This window comes from Anguilla rostrata, chromosome 9 (assembly GCF_018555375.3).
Source record: "Anguilla rostrata isolate EN2019 chromosome 9, ASM1855537v3, whole genome shotgun sequence".
Taxonomy (NCBI): Eukaryota; Metazoa; Chordata; class Actinopteri; order Anguilliformes; family Anguillidae; genus Anguilla; species Anguilla rostrata.
The window spans coordinates 19,697,948-19,716,162 of NC_057941.1; the positions used below are offsets into that span (position 1 = coordinate 19,697,948).

The 18,215-nt window shown below is 41.2% G+C and overlaps 1 protein-coding gene across 2 annotated transcripts in view; it reads right to left on the minus strand.

Moving 5' to 3' along the window:
• LOC135263214 (glutamate receptor ionotropic, kainate 4-like) overlaps window positions 1-18,215 on the minus strand; it is a 308,654-nt gene that overhangs the window by 40,650 nt on the left and 249,789 nt on the right. For both annotated transcript variants that reach the window (XM_064350945.1, XM_064350944.1), the window contains exons 10-11: window positions 17,680-17,832; window positions 15,887-15,991 (exon numbers count right to left, since the gene is read on the minus strand). In XM_064350945.1, the coding sequence (XP_064207015.1) occupies window positions 15,887-15,991; window positions 17,680-17,832 (258 nt within the window). The remainder of the gene's footprint in view (window positions 1-15,886; window positions 15,992-17,679; window positions 17,833-18,215) is intronic.

Sequence of the window (18,215 nt, forward strand, 5' to 3'; positions counted from 1 at the left end):
GATGGAAATATCAACACGCCATGCACCGGTCGAAAAATAGAGCCCAAAGTGTGAAGTCAGCAGTTCTGACCTTTCTCAGAAATCCTGCAAAATTGTATTTACTGTATATTTAGGATCACCCGTCAATTACTCATTCAGGGAGAATATGACATTTTTCTGATGATTTTCCCCCCCCATTGCTGCAGGAGTCAAATTTATATAAAACTGAGGCAACTTTGAAGATTGAAGAGGTGGGACAGGGGTGTGTTGGGAATACGCTTTGAGGCACATATTATTTGAAGTATTTTGTGTGTGCAGACACACACTTGAAGATGCTTTGAACTGCAAATACCAGTCACCGAATACTTTTGGGATTAATGTACAATCCAATAAGCTAAACAATCTGTTAGAAATATCCACACACAGGTGTTGCTACAGTATTGCAGTGAAAACCTGAATAAAAACATGATGGATGCAGAGGGAAGAACAAATGAACCCAATGAAATATTGAATCCCATAAGTCATCTTAGAGTGCCATATTAAGGTCTTGCTTCCATGCAGTTAGCAGTTATAACAGCAGACAAGGATGGACAATTCAAATTGTAAATACAATTATGCAGTCTACACATGGCACCTAGCGTTTATGAATATTTCAAAAAAGGATTATGTCAAGATTCTGAGAAAGGTGAGGGCGACCACATATTGGATTTTAAAAAAGTGGACAGGGGCAGGCGAGTGTTATAAACACAGTAGGCCATTTGTTTATATATGGTGTATGGTATGAGCAAAACCAAACCGGACAATTTAGAAATCCCCCCTGGAAAGATACTGTATTTTCGATCCCAAAAAAAGAAGAAAAGAAGAAATGTTGAAAAAGAGGATGTCTGCTCAGCATAGGTGAGGGGGAAATGATCCACATATGAACCCAGAAAAAGAGGATGAACAGCCTGAGCCAGCCTTGACAGGTACAGCAAAAATATTTCTGGAAGAGAGAGCCAATCTCCCCCCAGCCCCACTCTCTGAAAAAAGATGTGCATAAACGGGCACATTACACATCCCATAGTTATGCAGAAATTAGCGTGTTAAAAACAATTTTAGTATCATGAGATTCTCTGCTACCTGCTTCACTCTGGTCCCGTGGTCTGAGGTTAGCAAAGCAAGGAACTGGACGCTGTTTTTTTTTTTTACCTACCCTACAAAGGAAATCCTTAAAATTGCTAAAATGCAACATAAAGTTAATATTAGAAGCATGTTCTGTACAAAAGACGTGAGCTTATCAAGTGCTTGAGTTGCATCTCCTGTCTCATTTCTCCCCACAGTTAGGTGCGAGTCAGTGGAAGCTTTAGAGCTTATTTTGCCTGTGAGCTTGTTGTATTATTTGTTTCCGGTCTAAAAAGCACAAATCCATGAGGAATTACAATATGCTGTAATTAATCAAGAGCTCCTTTTGAAAGTCATTTACCTTCCTTTTGAGAATACCCTCCTGATACAGTAAAAAAAAAAAAATTACAAAATTACACCGGAATCAAACTGCTCTTCTGAGAATACCATCAAACATCTTGCATTCCATGTCGTCTGCCACATCCTTCCCTTCCCTAAGCCAGCACCAGTGCTTTCTATCTCTATCTCTGTCTGTCTCTCTCTCTCTCTCTGTCACACGCACACACGCACGCACGCACTCACGCACTCACGCACACAGGCACACATGCACGCACACACGCACACACACTCCCAGTTTCTCTCTCCACATATGCTGTTACTGGCTTCATCAGTGCAAACTCTCAAAAAATATAAATACCAAAAACAACTAAAAACCCCACAGAATTTCATCTGCTAAATGAAAAACTATCCATGCCATTCTCAGGGGTGCATCTGCTCAGCCCAGATTTGCAGAAGAAAAACACAGGAAAAACATGAGAGAGATGGAGGGAGAAAAAGAAGAGTGATCTCACAGTGCTACAGGCTCTGAAGGAACTCGATTAGGCTAGAAGCGTAAGCCTCCCCCACAGGGAGGACGGGTGCTTGTTTCAGCCAACACAAACTACTTTCCTTCACGCCCACCAGTGCTATGGGGCTGTTCAGAGTATAACTGCAAAATCAACGGAAGTCGTTGCATCCTATGAGGGCTCTGCTGCAGGTGTAGTTAAAACAACATGCAAATGTGGTGCCCCAGCAACAAACGGCACGCAGAGAGTGGCAAAAGTTCACTCAGCTTCAGCGGTGACAGCTCTGATCTTTGACCAATCGCACGGCTCTGACCGCACGTGTTATTTCCACAGACAGCAGTAAGAGCCAGCAAGTAGATTTAGCAAAACCACTGCCTCTGTGCCATTGCTTCCCACGCTGTGAAAAAAGATGAATGAAATTTTGAACCACTCTACGTATGCTTAAGCTCCTATTGCATTATAATGAAAATATATTCAATAGTGTTAGCATCAAATTGAAGCCATATAAGCATTCAAAACCCAATATCTAAGTTCACAAACTGTTATTCACATGTTCACAATTACAAGCATATGATCCACAAGTGAAGTGAGACAAGTGCATCCTGTGTCACAAGGTGCTCATATTATTGGCCTGAAACCATTAACTCTTTTTAAAATGCCCTAAAAGTGCTACTGAGTATTCATGTACTGCTTTTCATGTTCCACACGCTATCTAAAGACATTCTCAGGCAGCAGATCTGATAATTGAGAGGTGAAGTAAATGGAGCAGTTGACTGAATTGCCCCCATAAACAGCAAATTACAGACAATTATGTGTAATAAGCAACCACTGTTCTTCAATAATCCATATGGATGTTCATATTTTTAATATCATGCCAGTTTCCTGTTCGCTTCCTCATAATTATCTGCCACACCCCCACGTGGGTAATGCACCATTCATAAATGGCCACTGTGGCTTTAAATATAGTGTGGACTGGAATCTCAGTGGAAACTGCATATATTGAGCTGACTATGACCAGGATCTTGCCATGGTTATAATAGGTTAAGGTAGGCCAGGGTTGCTGTGGTTACAGCAACATTTGTTCCTCCCAGCTTCATGCCAAGTTCTGAGCGGTTACCAGTGGCAAATTAACAGTTCTGCATTTATCATATGCTCTTATGTTTATACTCTTATGGCATTTAGCATATGCTCTTATGAGTGACTTATATACTGTAGTTATATAGTATAACTACAGTATATAAGTTAGCATTTGCTCTCCCTACCTAGGACTCAAATCTGTGATCTCTGAGTTACAAGTCAAAATCCATAACCATTGAACTATACTGCTTCCTTCATGAAACTGATGATGCAAGTTGTGCAAATTAGTGCAGGAATTGTGTGCAAACAGTGCACAAACTCCAAGTGTGTTCAAGTAACAAAGTTGAGACACTTTGACAAAACTGATGCCAACTGGTAGCCTATGAGTGGTTGGCATATTGGTGGAAGGAAAAAATACAGAGGTATCCTGAGGAACCCTGCAAAACATAGTCATCACACGCCCAGTGTGATAAAGCCCATTGCTGCAGGCTCATAAGCGACTCATGGCATTACCCAGGCTGGAACCTGGGACCTCTTCAACATAGGGCCCCACCTACTGTTGTAGCAAATGACCTCACTGGCTGCCATGTTTGTACCTTCAAACACTTTCACTCACGGAGGGTTGTCTCTGGTAGAAACAGACTCCCTGGGGGTCCAACATAACACACTCAGCATAGGGAACAGCCTGTACATGGCATGCTTTGCTTCTGTGACACTGCTGTCTCATGAGAGGTAATGACTCATTACATTTTTTTTTTAATTTGGCAGACGCTTTTATCCAAAGGGATATACAAAAAGTGCATTTCATGGTCATGGTCAACTACAAAACACAGGTTCAATAAGATACAATACTTATTTTGTACAGCTATTTCTAGCCAAGAACACAGTTTAGTTCACACAGTGAACACCATTCTGACTCGGGACTTTGGACATACATCTTGTTGTGTGAACTGACTCCCCTTCTGCAAAACAGAACACTGATTATTTACAGTTCCTGCCATGTACCTTTTTCTATCTTGTTTTGAGTCTTACGCAATCAATAATAAGATTCGAAAAGAGGGTTTTATCTCAGCAGGCAACAGTGTGGTGTACAGGCCCATGATCTGGACTCGTAACGAGAAATGTTGTGGGTGCACATGCTAATTATGCCAATGACTTCTGCCCTTGAGCTCGTGATTTAACATATATAGCTGCAGTGAACATCCCTTACATTACAAGTGCACACTAAATTAAATGTTTGCTGCCCTGGCTGTGGGTGTCAAATCTGTCATATTAAATGTATGAAAAGCATAGCGAATTTCTCGTCTAGCCGAACTAAATTGAGAGACGCTGTTGTGCTTGTTATGTGCTTCAGGTGAAATGGCTGTATAAGCCAGTGAAAGGGCAGTATTTAAAAAGGTCAGGACGGTTTGCTTTCTTACAATTGATGACCTTTGCTGGTGACTGAAATTGTATCTACAGACTGCTCATAACAAAGCATAGCTCTCTTTTGTTTTTCCTTGACATTAGTCATGGTGTCTCTTTGGAAAATGTTTTCTGGTTTTAACAAGCACTGGGCCTCAATGGAGAAACTGGTCAATCACAGTAGATGAGCCCCATTGTTAACAAAAAGTCCAATTAATTTAACAATATAAAATTCTTGGTGCATTATTAATGAGTCCATTTTCTACTGCCAAATTCATGAATAGTTTTTTTTGAATATATTTTATGTAGATAATGTCAGAACATAAAATGAATTATAAATATCAATTTTAAATTACTCTTTTGACCTTTAAATCTTCTCCAAGAGGCTGTACAGTAGTAGTACTTGCATGAGCACAGAACATGAAATTTTCTTTCAATAAAATTTAATCTAAAAACACAATATTAAATATATTGTATATATGCACAATATATATCATGGGCATATTTAGGGATTCTGGGCCTCCTGAAAGAATACTGCCCTTTTTTAATAAAACATTACATTTTTGTGGGCCCTCTCCAGCTGTGGGCCCTGCAAATTATATATAATGCAGCCAGTAAGTTTTTTGGCGGTGACACAATTTTTGTTGTCTGTAATCCAGAACATTAGATTTTAAATTAAACCATGAACATTAAGTGGGTTAAAGTGCATTTCTGGGGGCTGAAAAGTAATCAGGTCCCTGGCCTTTGATGACTAGCTGAAGTCTACAAGCCATAGACATCACCAGGTGGTAGGTCTCTTCCTTGGTGATACTTAACCTGGCCTGTACCTCAGTATTTTTCCATTCCAGTTTGATTTCAGGGATTTTTCCCATCAGTCTTGTCTTCAGCAAATGAAAGGCAGGTTCAATTGGGTTCAGGTCGGGTGACTGACTTAGCCAAAATCTTCCATTTTTTGGCCTTGAAAAACTGCTAGCTTGCTTTAACAGTTTGGGGTCATTGTTCTGCAGCAAGGTGAAGCACTATCCAATGCGTTTTGAAGCACTTGTTTGGATCTGAGCAAATAAGATGTTTCTGTACACTTCAGAATTCATTCTGTTGCAGCTGTTAGCAGTCACATCATCAATAAAGATAAGTCAACCACTTCCAGTGGCAGCCATACATGCCAAACCATAACACTAATGCTTCACAGGTGAGGTCGGGGTGCTTTGGATCCCCCAAACCCTCTTCTTCACACTTTCCTTGTTCATTTTTCTTTTTAATGTACTTAAATAAAAAAAAAATTTTTTTTTTATCAAACTCTAACCTGGCTGTTCTGTTCTTGAAGTTTACCAGCGGTTCACATCTTGCAGTGAACCATCTGAGGTTATGCTGATGTAGTCTTCTCTTTATGGTAGTCTTTGACACATCTATGCCTACATTCTGGAGTGTTCTCGATCTGTGCAACAGCTGGAAAGGGGGTTTTCTTCGGTCTTCCACTACAGTGCTCTTCCATGGTCTACCAGGTTGTTTGCTATTGCTGAACTCAACAGTGCGTGCTTGCCTTCTAACAATGTGTCAAACAGTTGATATTGATATTCCCAACATTTTGACTGTCTCTGATTAATTTATTTTGATCTGTCAGCCTCAAGGTCTCTGCTACTGCTGATCTCACCAATGCATTTTTCCTTCATACAATGTATCAAGCCCTTGCTTTTGACACACCCAATGTTTTGGCTATGTCTCTAATCAATTTATTCCGACTTTTCAGCCTCATGGTGGTCTGCTTTACTGCCAATGGCACATCTTTGGTCCTAATGTTAAAAGACAGATTCTTGATTTAAAAAAAAAAAAACCCAAAATCCCAAAAATTTTGACATGTAGAAAAACATGACAATATTTAAATTCATGAAATTACTTTTCCTGCCTGTGGGATTTGCCTTATTCTTACAGTTAGTATATGCTGCAGATCATAGCAAACTGAAACCAGCTCCCTGTGTTTATAAAGCTGTCTTATACATCACAAGGCATTCTCACTCTCCGGCCAGGATGGAGACAGCAGTATGACACAATATGATTCCACACAGACTGCTGTACGGCTCTAAAAGCTGAAAGCCAGAGAATGAAAAGGGTTCTGAGTATTTTCACATATGGCACATACAGTGGCTGTGAGCTCGTATCATCCACCGAATCAAATTTGAACCGTTTTGTGCTGATCTTTGATGAGGGCTGTTCTCATTCTGCGCGCACGGCCATCTAGAATTGCTTAAAGCAACTCATTAGTTTTGAAAAGACCTTTGCAGAAGATAAAGTCCCTGGGTAATGTAACCTTAATTGAGTCTGGAGGTCAGGTGGTGGGGCATTAAAATTGAAGGCAGTGACAGTCCTATTCTCCCTCAGATCCATGCAGGTTACCCCAACAATACCCCCTGTGTCTGCAATGATTCCAGCTGTCTCAGCCGCCAGAGATTCATTCTCTCCCACAGACTGGTCACAATCAGCTCAGGTTAGCTGAAACTCGGTGTAATGCCTTTAAAAAGTCCACGAGAAACATTAAGGCACAAAATCATAAAAAAATATGAATATAAACAAGGTACATAAATTCAAATATGTCAATATGCACTGCCTAAAAACAGGTAGTGGACAAGAGTGTTTTAAAGAGCGTTCCCACTGTGTTCCAATGGTGTTTGATTAATAGGAATGATACAGTCAGCTCACGATTCAGTACAATACACAATACAGGGTTCACGAATGGATAGACTCACAATATTTTTAACAAAGTTCCAATGGAAAAAAATTATGACTCACAAGATTCCTTTATTTCTGAGTCATAAAGCATACAAAAACTATGTTTCTAACTTAAACCATTTCTTTTTTCAGTGCAAATGCAAATAGAATCTCTTAAATGAAAAAAACAAATGACCTTTAAAAAATATATGCATTGTCTAAATAAAACTAAATTGCAATAAAATGAAAATAAAATGTCTGAAATATCCTCATTAAAGTGCAAAAGTCTGAAGTTGGTCAGACTAATATTCTCTTAGTTGGCCAGTGGCCACAAAACTCAGTTAAAAAAAAAAACAAACAAAAAAAAAACGCTCCAATGACTAGAGAATGATTTTCTACTTCCAACCTAGGATAAGGACATGCTTTATCCCCCCAAGAAAATCAGCATGACAACATTTTCAGGCAGCAGCTGAGATCTCTGAGAATTCACAATTCTCTGCAGATGAAAAAACACACTCAGTTAATTGGGACTGAAGTAGCTGGAACTGCGAGGATACACTTTTGCCAGAGGGGCAAGCATTGAATAAATGAGCATTTTCTTTCCACCACTTCAGTGGACAGCTGAAAAGCAGGGGGAAGAAAATCACATACCTGCTATCTATAGGACAGTAACGAAAAGCCTCGGTTAACACCCCCCCGTTTAACCAACCAGCATCAGTTCAGTTGTGTTCCAGCTGCCGCACAGGAGACAAGTGCTCAGAATCTGTGTGCGACTTTAGCCAAAAACTAAAGAGGGGAGAAAATATGTGCTGCCCCCGGGATAGTCAGTGGTGGAATTAGAAGCTTCTGAACAATTAGACCTCGCCGTACAAGTGGTACACAGATGCATTTGTGTGTTTGGTTCCGGTTGGCGGTGTTGAGATTCAGGCTATCTCCGAACGTTTGGCAAGACATTTCAGTGGCAGAGGTGAAAGAGCAGGGATTCTTTCATCCCTAATGCTCTGCTGCCATTACTAACATAATGCCTAAAAATGACAATAACGGATCTTCCGGGGTAAAAATAGTCCCGTGCAAATTGGGCTAAAGAGTGCATTTTGGCAGCATAATTGCAAGATATAAGACTGGGGAATATATTGAGGGAGCCATACAGAGTCCTTTCAGCGTCTGCTTGTGGACTTCCCTCTTCAAATCAAACCAGACATATTTTATGAATTGAGTGACTTCATACTTGCTAGAAATCATGATTCCATTGTTCCCAAAGGTTGAGATGAATAAACCTAGAACGTTTACTGATGTTAATGTTTCAAATTTGTAATTTTATATTAAAATGGATGAAAATGATCTAAATATAATTATTTCAAGGAAATACATGTGTTTAGCTACTGATGGCTGTGTTTGAAAACATTTCTTAAGAAAAATGTATTTCACAGGAGAACTTTTCTAAATACATGAAGCTAAAGCTGTAGTGTGAGGCCCCAGTAGTGGAAAAAATTTGGCATAACACTTCTGCTCAAATTTTCCTTCCATTCTGAACATGACCTGAAACTCATCAATTTATTTCGATTTTTCAGCCTCATGATGGTCTGCTTTACTGGCATTGACACTTATTTGGTCCTCATGTTGAGAGACAACAGACTCCAAATGCAAATTCCACGCCTCAAATTAACTCTAGACCTTTTGATTGCTTTATTGTGCATGAATTAATGAAGCAAAGGCACACAGCTGCCGGACAAACACCTTAGAGCCAATTGTCCAATTATATTTGCTCCCCTAAAATGGGGGGGGGGGGGGGGGATATGTATCCCATCCTACACAAAACGCCTGATATGCATGTAAATGCCCTGAAATTAAAGCTGAGTCAGCACTTTAACATCATATCCATAGTTTTTTTTTTTTTTTTCCTACGTGCTGGAGTACAGAACCAAAACAACAAAAATTGTGTCACTGTCCAAATGATTTTGCATTTAACTGTATATAAAATTGACTTGAATATGTTATGACTTTGGACTTGCTACTGTTGTCAGCTACTTCTAACTTGCTAGAGGAGCCTTATTTCAATGTCAGAAAGCACAATATAAGGCAGAAACCATGATGTCATCACAAAATAATCAAATGTAGTTCATTATTCATTTGCTCACCTTTCAGTTTTCTGTCTAATACAGTTAGAGCAGATGGGGACAGGGGAAAACCCCAGAGGAGCTGATCTGCACACACCATGCAATGACACGTGCTTCTGCAAGCAATGCAAACCACAGATGCATTGCGGAGGAGAAACATCTGTAACACTTAATTAATTTACTTTCCATCATCCCCAGACTCATCTTGAAAAGTGTTAGATTAGTTGCCAGGCATCTTCCAAAAAAAAAAAAAAGTGTGAAATCCAATGACAATAACACCATGTGTCACCTGCTGACTGGATGCAGAGGATGGCTTCTCTTCTGCCTTCCATGCTGCAGAAGACTAAATTTTACATACTCCCAAAAGCATGCAAGAGAAATACTCCACAGTCATGTGACTGTGATATTCACAGCACACGGAACACTGAAAACAAGCCAGATGAGCAGGAAATGAATTAGAAGGCTAAACAACACACATGCACACAGACACACACACACAAAAGCACATAAATGCGCATACAAGCACACAGACAGCCTTGCTAGCTTTTGGCAGTCCATTGAATCTGATGACGACTTCCACATCTATTTTTTTTTTAACGGTGAGTTTTTCTGGTGGCCAAATAGTCTAATCTGAGAACCACGTATTTTATTGCAGGTGGGGCATGCTCAATCAGGGTTTACTGTGTCTCCTGACCTCAGCTTCCTCTCCAAGGTGTCTGCTTGTGGCGAGTCAGGGAGATTACCAGAGAAAGGAATGGGTCTTTCTGCATGGCTCTAAAGGAGCTTATTTCAGTCTGACACAAGGGTATCCTGCCAAGCTACCCTGGGTTTATGTGATAATGTCTTTCAGGAAGAAGAATGTAACCCAGACTGCATGAAGCATTTTGAACCAACTGGGGGGAGGCGGGTGGTGGAGGTGAGTGGATGGGGGTTGGGTGTAGTGGTATAGGGCATGTTGGGCGAGGTATTCCATAGGATCTTGCAGCAAACAGAATGCTCAAGCACTAGAGAATGTTACTTTTTTTGGACAGAGGGGCACTCCAGGCAGAAAATAAACACAACATGCAAGTACAAATATAATTACAGCCTAAGAAAAAAATGAGAGTAACTTTACAACCAGTTCCCTGAAATGACCTGAAGAAGGAAGTGGGATGCAATGATGTTGAGCTGAGTTTTATGGAAACAGCAGACCCTATTCAGGGATTCTTATAGAGCAGAACAGGTGAAAGAGCCCCTAAGTGATTGCTTCTTTTATGGAAAACAACTTATGTGCTACACCTCTTGGCAAAATATATATTAAGGCATTGTGTTAGTACCCTGTTATTAGAATAAGAATACTGAGATTTGGGATCCACTCTCAACACTGTTATTTTTCATAATTCTCACAATCCTGTGGCATTTTTATTACAAAACTTTCTTTAATTATTAAAGTTTGTTTGCTTTCAGGATGCTATGTGCACAACGAAAAGGGAGAACAAGAGGAACAGAAAGGGACAGAGTGAGGGGAAGAGGGAGGAAACACAGCAAATGACATGATCCTGTGCCTTTTCCTGTTCAGGACTGAAATCCAATCAGAGTCGCACTCTGAAGGACCAGTCGCGACCAGTGGTGAATGCCAGACACACCTGGACTCCCCTTTAAATCTGACAAAGATCAAGAGTCAGACTTTCCCTACCAATTTCCAGAAACCACCCATAGCTCACGGTGTAACTGTGTCTACCTTTGATGTGCCTTCTCATTAAAATTATTTTGATTACAACAAAGAGATCACAGGTCAGCCAAATACAGCTCTGGGAAAAATTAAGAAACCACCCCGTATATTTTGATTAAGAGTCAGGGTTATTCCACCAAATACTGATTGTTGAACTCTTCCTAAGTGAAGACATTTTTATTTTAATTTATTTTTGGGTATAAACTAGTTTGAATTACTCGATGTACATCAACACTGCATATTTTTAGCATTTTGACCAGATGTAATTTTCAACAAACATAGTTTCTTAGTGATGTTCTTTCTGCTTGGAATTAAGATCAAAAGTGGTCAATAGTTCAAAGAATATGAGAACACATATCCATAAACTTTGAAACTGAAAATTTGATGTGGTCTCAATCTTTTCCAGAGCTTATTATGAGATTCAATAAAGAAATAAAATCGACAGAGTAGGTCGTCCTTGAAGTGGAACATTTCATATTCTGCAGAATAATCAAAGACAAGATTGGGATTGCCGCCAATTAAAAGTAAAATCTCTACCCACCCACTATTTTTAGCTTTAGTTGAGTACTAACTGCCAACCAGCCACAAGGACCAGAAGCTACAAGCAGGGCTTGATATTAACTTTTTGGCTCACCAGCCACTGTGGCTAGTGGTCTCCCCCCCCCCTCAAAGTATTAAAAACAGGCAATTAGATAATGTACCAACGTTTGTTTGGACAGAGCCTTTTATTTGAACAGAAACCGTTGGAGTAAACTGTATGTGCATGAGGGACGGAGAGAGAGAGAAAGTAGAGTTCACCCTCTTATCGAGCATAGGCTACTCTCAGCTTGACTGAGGAAGCAAGAGACGAGAGGGCGAAGTGGATGGACCAATGGGATGAGCAGAAAGAGTGCACCCAATGTTTATGAGAGTTGTAGTATCATGCACTATCAGCTTGAATGGAGGTCATTATTTCAAATGCCTTTTGTAAACTACAATGTTTTTTTTCCTAAAAAATGCTACCAAAAAATCACCCGCCAAAGTGGCTAGTAAGAGTAACAGAGTTACAAGCCACTGCAGAATTCTACCCAGATGTGGTGGGTGGCGGGTGTTATTACCAAGCCCTCACTATGACTCCTCTTAACCCCGTACAGAAATCTTACAGATCCTGTGCTGAACTGATCCACATGGACAGAGCCACATTATTAGCATGGGGCTGTCTGAGGTAAATCTGCCATTAATTTATATGCAAATTAGGCGTACAGTCAAAACAAAAAGCACAGTCTTCTGGGGGATCTCTGCTCTGCAGGAAGATGACAACATAGGAAGTTTCTCACTAGAACACAACACATGCACATATACCCACATGAAAGCACAGAAACATACACAGGATCAAACATGCACTCATATGGACAGATACCCACACAAGCAGACATACACAGTCAAATCATGAACAGAAACACAGATGCATGTAAGCACACGCACGCACGCGCACACACACACACACACACACACACACACACACACACACTCGCTTGCCCCTCCTCCTGGAGGGTCTAAGGCAGCTGGTGTAATCCAAGGCTTTGATTAACTGCCTCCATTATGAGGCTTAATTAGACATTGGCACTCTCCAGAGCGGTCTGCTGTTGACTCCAACTGTGGAGCCCACTGACACCCAGTGGGTGAGAGGCACACAAATAAACACAGGTCTCTCCCCTCTCATCCAATAGCAATTAGATCAGATAAATGGAATCACCCCAATCAGCCACTGAAATCTGAGAAACACACACAAGAAGCCAACACTGACGCAAGCACATCTGCACCTGCATCCATAACTGCAAACACTGCAGCCATAGCCACCACCATAGCCATAGCCGCCATAGCCATCGTAACCCGAAATGCTGTATCCATAACTGCCACTTCAAGTACAGACATCAAAACTGTATGCTCAACCGTAACAACAAATACGGTATCCATAACAGCTACAGCCACCAGTTCAACCACAGACGTCTAAAACATCGAATGCGTTAAAATTCAATCAAGCGAGTCGAAAGTATGGCTGCGTTGTGGCTACCTGTCTGCCCGATCAGAGGGGGTTAATGTGGCATTCTGTGGGGTGTTAAAATGCAAAGAGTGCACTGTAGACAGGAGCTTCTGGAAGCAGCATCAGGCTTCTCCCACTCAGAAGCCTTCAGTGGGATACCATAAACATGCTGGCACAGAGGGTATAGTGCTCACTTGACAGACAGGTAAATGGGCCATTAGCAAAGCTCCTTTAAGATCCCACCCATTATCTGACTCAATTAATCAGCCTGATGTATAGTGAGGGATTTTCATTCTCTCCTCCCCCTCCAATTTAGTGCATTTAACATACCAAGCTCTTATGCAAAATAAACTTAAGCTTTATATCCCCAAAGTCTTTCTTCATTTTAAGCCCAAACCAATAAAGTTCCATTATATCAGACCTAGATATTCAGCTATATGAGTCATTTGTAACATAAAGGGTCATCCAACAAGAGCTGAAGACAGGCATTTAGGGTCATTTTGTTAGGCATGCGAATGCAATAGAATTTTTTTTTTTAAAACTTCAAGGCCATACAAGTCTTTCAGTCCAGTTCTTTCAAAACCATCCTTCAGAGTGTCAAAATGTGATATGAAACAGCTGCATTGCTTCCAACCTCAGAAGAGAACTCAGTTATTTAAAAGAAAAGTACAGATTAAAAAAAAAGAAATTAAATACCAGCTTTCACACTGAGGCAGGCAGTGTTCTTCTGCCTCTTTTGACTCATATGTAATTTCACAGGTCCCACCCCCCCCCCTCCCCCACCCACCCTGATTAAGATAACATGCTCTTGATTACACCTACCAGAGAGTGACAATTATTAAACACATCAAAAATACAACTGGAGAAACAGCCCAAGGTAACACGCTGTGGCCTGACAGTGAAAACCTGCTTCAGAATTTGACTGATGGCTGATCCCCCTCCGCTCCACAGTAATCAGGAAATATAGCAGGGCACTCGTGTTGTCACACAGGTTTGACAAAGTGTGTGTCTGGTGGTCACTGTCAAATACCATAGCGACAGCTATAATTAATGTAAGGAGCAAATACACAATAATGTGGTCTTTTTGAACCCACACATTCAAATGAATCTTTACATTACATTGCATTTATTTAGCAGATGCTGTTATCCAAAACGACATACAACAGTGCATATCAAGGTCATTGGAACAACTACAATACATCTGAATATATTGATATGTATGCTATTGTTGTTTTATGAGCTACATGATTTGCACACTACAAGCTGTTACAGGGGATAAAACAGCTAAACATCTGTGACACATATATATATTTTTAACTGTTTGTAGTAAAATGATCTATTATTGAATACAATAATTGGTCAAACGTAAGTTAATTTAAATGTACCCAAACAAAATAATCACGTAAATGAAAATTATAATTGCTAACATTCCTGGCAATTTAACAAGAACAGACTTTATTTATATTTTTAGAGTGGACTTAATACTAGCCTGATCTGCTAAGTGATTTTTCATACTGATGCAAACATCACACACAAAAGCATATTATATGAGAATTTCAATGGCCAGTTAATTACAATCAAATTATATGAAGCAAACTGCCAGGTAGACTCAGGAAACCTTATTGTGGCGAAACAGAAACAGTCCCATGCTGGTTCTGTTATCCAATTAATCACCACTTTGGGTTGCACTGGAAACCAAGTTAATGTGCATTGCTTTGTGACTCCACTCTCAGGCCAACAGTAGGATGGTTGCAATACTGCCACAAAGCTAGACGCCAGTAGAACAGAACTGTGTGAAAGCGGAGCTTCCATATAATTACAGTGTCTCTAAGGGTCCTATTTTGGTGACAATTCAAGTGCAATAGCTAGTGTCATCTTGTGCAAACAGAATATTTTTCACCTGAGCCAGGTTTGGTAGCTTCATGGTCTGCAGTAAACTCATTTGTGCTTACATAGGGCTAGGTAGCGCAATATAGAGAGTATGTCAATCAAAGCATTCAGTGCAAGTTGGGTGTTGAATAATACGTTGGCATTTAAATCAACCCAGACAAGGTTTTAACTCAAACGCTGGTGCATAGAGCTATTTTTGTTACGCCTTTAACAATTTATTTATTTTAGAACATTTTCAAGGTAAAACTCCTGCATAGTATGCCTTTAAAATCATGGCTACATATTGTACTTCACACACTGAACCCAGAACACACTGACTGCTTTTATTTGTACATTTGGCAGGGCTCAATGGCGTGGACAAACGGAGCTGTGAGTCAAGCCGAGACCATTAATCAGGAAGACTACGTTCCTGGTTTCCTTCGTGGGTTGGCTGGTGAATTCCTGTTTCGATCAGACACTTTCTACCACCAGTGAGAGCTTCCAGATCTGCGGAGCAGCAGTCTCTCTGTGACTTAAGGATTCCTCCGCTCACGCCTGTTCTCCCTTCCCTGAGCCCCTGCTCGACCACACTTCATGAGCATACGGATGAATAAAAGATCACCCCCATTCCCTCCGAGCTCCTCTGACCTGGCTCTGTTCCCTGCCCATCCTCTAGTGCAGCACAGAAGGATTGTGTATCGGTATCTCCCTGTACTGTGTCCCACCGAAAATCTAAGTGCCATACCAACTGTCCAAAATATATTCCTCTTTTTAATTCTTTTCATTCAACCCTCACTTCCCCCCTGAGTCAATTTCAAAACTACTTATCTTTTTTTATTCCCCCTGACATGGAATTCAGGGTTTTTAATATTCCACACTTTGGGAATGATGCTGCCAGACACGGCGAGGAAGAGGAGGGGAAGAGGATTTGTCTTGAGACCTGTTCCCTGCTGCACGCACCAGTGAACACTAAGAACAGTCAGGCCCCGGGGCACAGGCCCCGTCCCCTGCCCCCGGCACACCCTGCCGCACCTCAATAAGAAGCATGTCACTTTACCTGCCTTAGCCCTTCTCTGCTGTGCCGCATGATCCTCAGGACGTAGTTGGAGCGCTGGCCTTTGCTGTTGAATTCGATGTGCCCGGTTAGACCATCCAATTCTACCTATGCAGTAGAGAGACACAGATCACATGTTTCAAACCACACTACACAGGGCACTGTACTCTGAAAACATACCAACGGCAACTGCCTCCATTTGTGACTCCGATACTACCATAAAATGACATGTACAAAAGCAGCAAGACCCTCTATATGAGCAAATAGATGTCTATGGTGAGTAATATGAGTGGTGGAAGAAACAAGAACTATGTGATAAAAATGGAATGGATGAAGGGCAAATGATGATAAGTTTGCAGTTAAATGATAAAAATGTAGTGGGGTAAAAAATGCACAGGATTTCATAAAAACATGCTCATTCTGTATTTAACATGCACACTGCCTGAGCATTTATTGTTTAGTGAGTGCATGATGCCATCATGTCAATCAAAAGGTCATACCAAATGAACGTTTTCTGTTCCTCATTGCTAACCTTCAGTAGGAAAATGATCTGCATCGACCTCAGCTGCCACCTCCTGTATGATCTCTGGTTGTCTAGGATTCACTTTAATAGCGCTGGCTTGTGTATCTGCGAGGAATGACTGCAGCCAATCAATTTGATATTTTATTAAATTGTGACTAGAATGATTGAGCACAACGTTCTTGCATAAAGTTGCATACGTATTTTTAGTCAAAAAGTTCCCTGTTTTGACTTGCCAATGCCATGTTTAAGAATAGTTTGAAACTATTCTGATTGGCCACTTGGAGGCTGTGTGAAATCAGTGATCGGGAGCAGAAGATCAAATTCGGTCATGGCCTTTTGATTGACAGGAGGCCTAATACACACACTAAACAATAAATGTGCTAACATAAAACGACAAACTGACAGAACAGCGGTGGTGAATGACAAAAATGAGCAGTTTTTCTTATGAAATAAAACCTGTTTTAATCTAATGATTTAGATTTTTATCAAATGACTTGCAGTTTTATCATCTGATTTGTATCAGTTAACAGTTAATTTATCAACTCACTTGTACTTGAACATCAACTGCCATTTTTACCAAGAATTTTTTGTTACTTCTACCCTTCATGGAGTAAAGCATTTTCACTTGTCTATAAAATATATTCCTTGTGGGGCTGCAAGATTGCCCACCCTGTTCATAAACTGGTTCAGTTTTTGTGCAGCACTTAACAGTCTGGTATAAAAACCTAACTGTTCCAGTGTGTACTGCGAGTGACAGAACCACAGTGCTAGAGAAAGGGTTTTTATAGCTGCTGGAATCATTCACTTCTTATTGCAGGAGAGAGACTCCGCGGGTCCACTGCGCGGCTGCAGACTGCCCGCATCAGCTGAGCGCGATGCGCGCTCCTAGAACGCGACGACTGCTGAGCTCAGCCGGTGGAGTGCGCTGTGAAGAGAGGCAGCGGTCGGAAGCACGCACTTCCCGTGAGAGAGCGTACTTGTGTGCGCTCTCCTGAAGAGAGGGAGGGCCTCGCAGTGGTGAGACAGGCCTACGAAAACAACTGCACTTTCCAAATGGCAGGAAAGAAAAAAAAAATCTTGGCTAGAAAATTTATACTTGAACATTTACTTCAGATACAAAAAAAAAATACGGCGACTAAGCTGATGTTTCTGAGTGACAGCGGGGTGGGAGGCCTCACATCTGTCAGCTGACAGATGGGTGGGAAACAGGACCTACAGCCAAGGCAACAGGATGATTGATGGCCCTGATGATAGACAGGCCCTGCCCCCTTACCATCCTCAGGTAGTTCATCAGGCTGGTGCCGTGCTCCCAGATTTTGGAGGACTTGCAGGAGAGCTGTGTTGCACCGACGTTCTGGCTGCGGTTGAGCTGCTGGACGGCCGCCACCACTGTGTGTACTGCATCGTACATCAGCGCCGAGGACAGCTGGGGTGGGGGGGAGCGAAGTGATAATTAATCAGCGCTTGCCTTGGAACACAAACAGTTAAACTGATTGTTCTTTGGGTCACTGTTACACAGCTGCTTTAACCCTGGGCTAGCCGCTCCATATGGTGGTGTATGGAGGCAGAATGTCAGACAGCTACTGTATCCGATGAACTAAGTAAACACAGCCAAAATGAAACGTACATTGTTAGCACAAGCTAAGAGGAAACGGTAAACACAGGTCTGATGGACAGATGTTGAAGTCATTGAAGGTAGGGTATGTGTTTGAGTAGTGTGTGTGTGTGTGTGTGCGTCTGTATATGCGTGCATGGGCTATTGTATCTGTGTGCATGTGAGCTTGTGTGCATCTGTTCAATTATGTGATT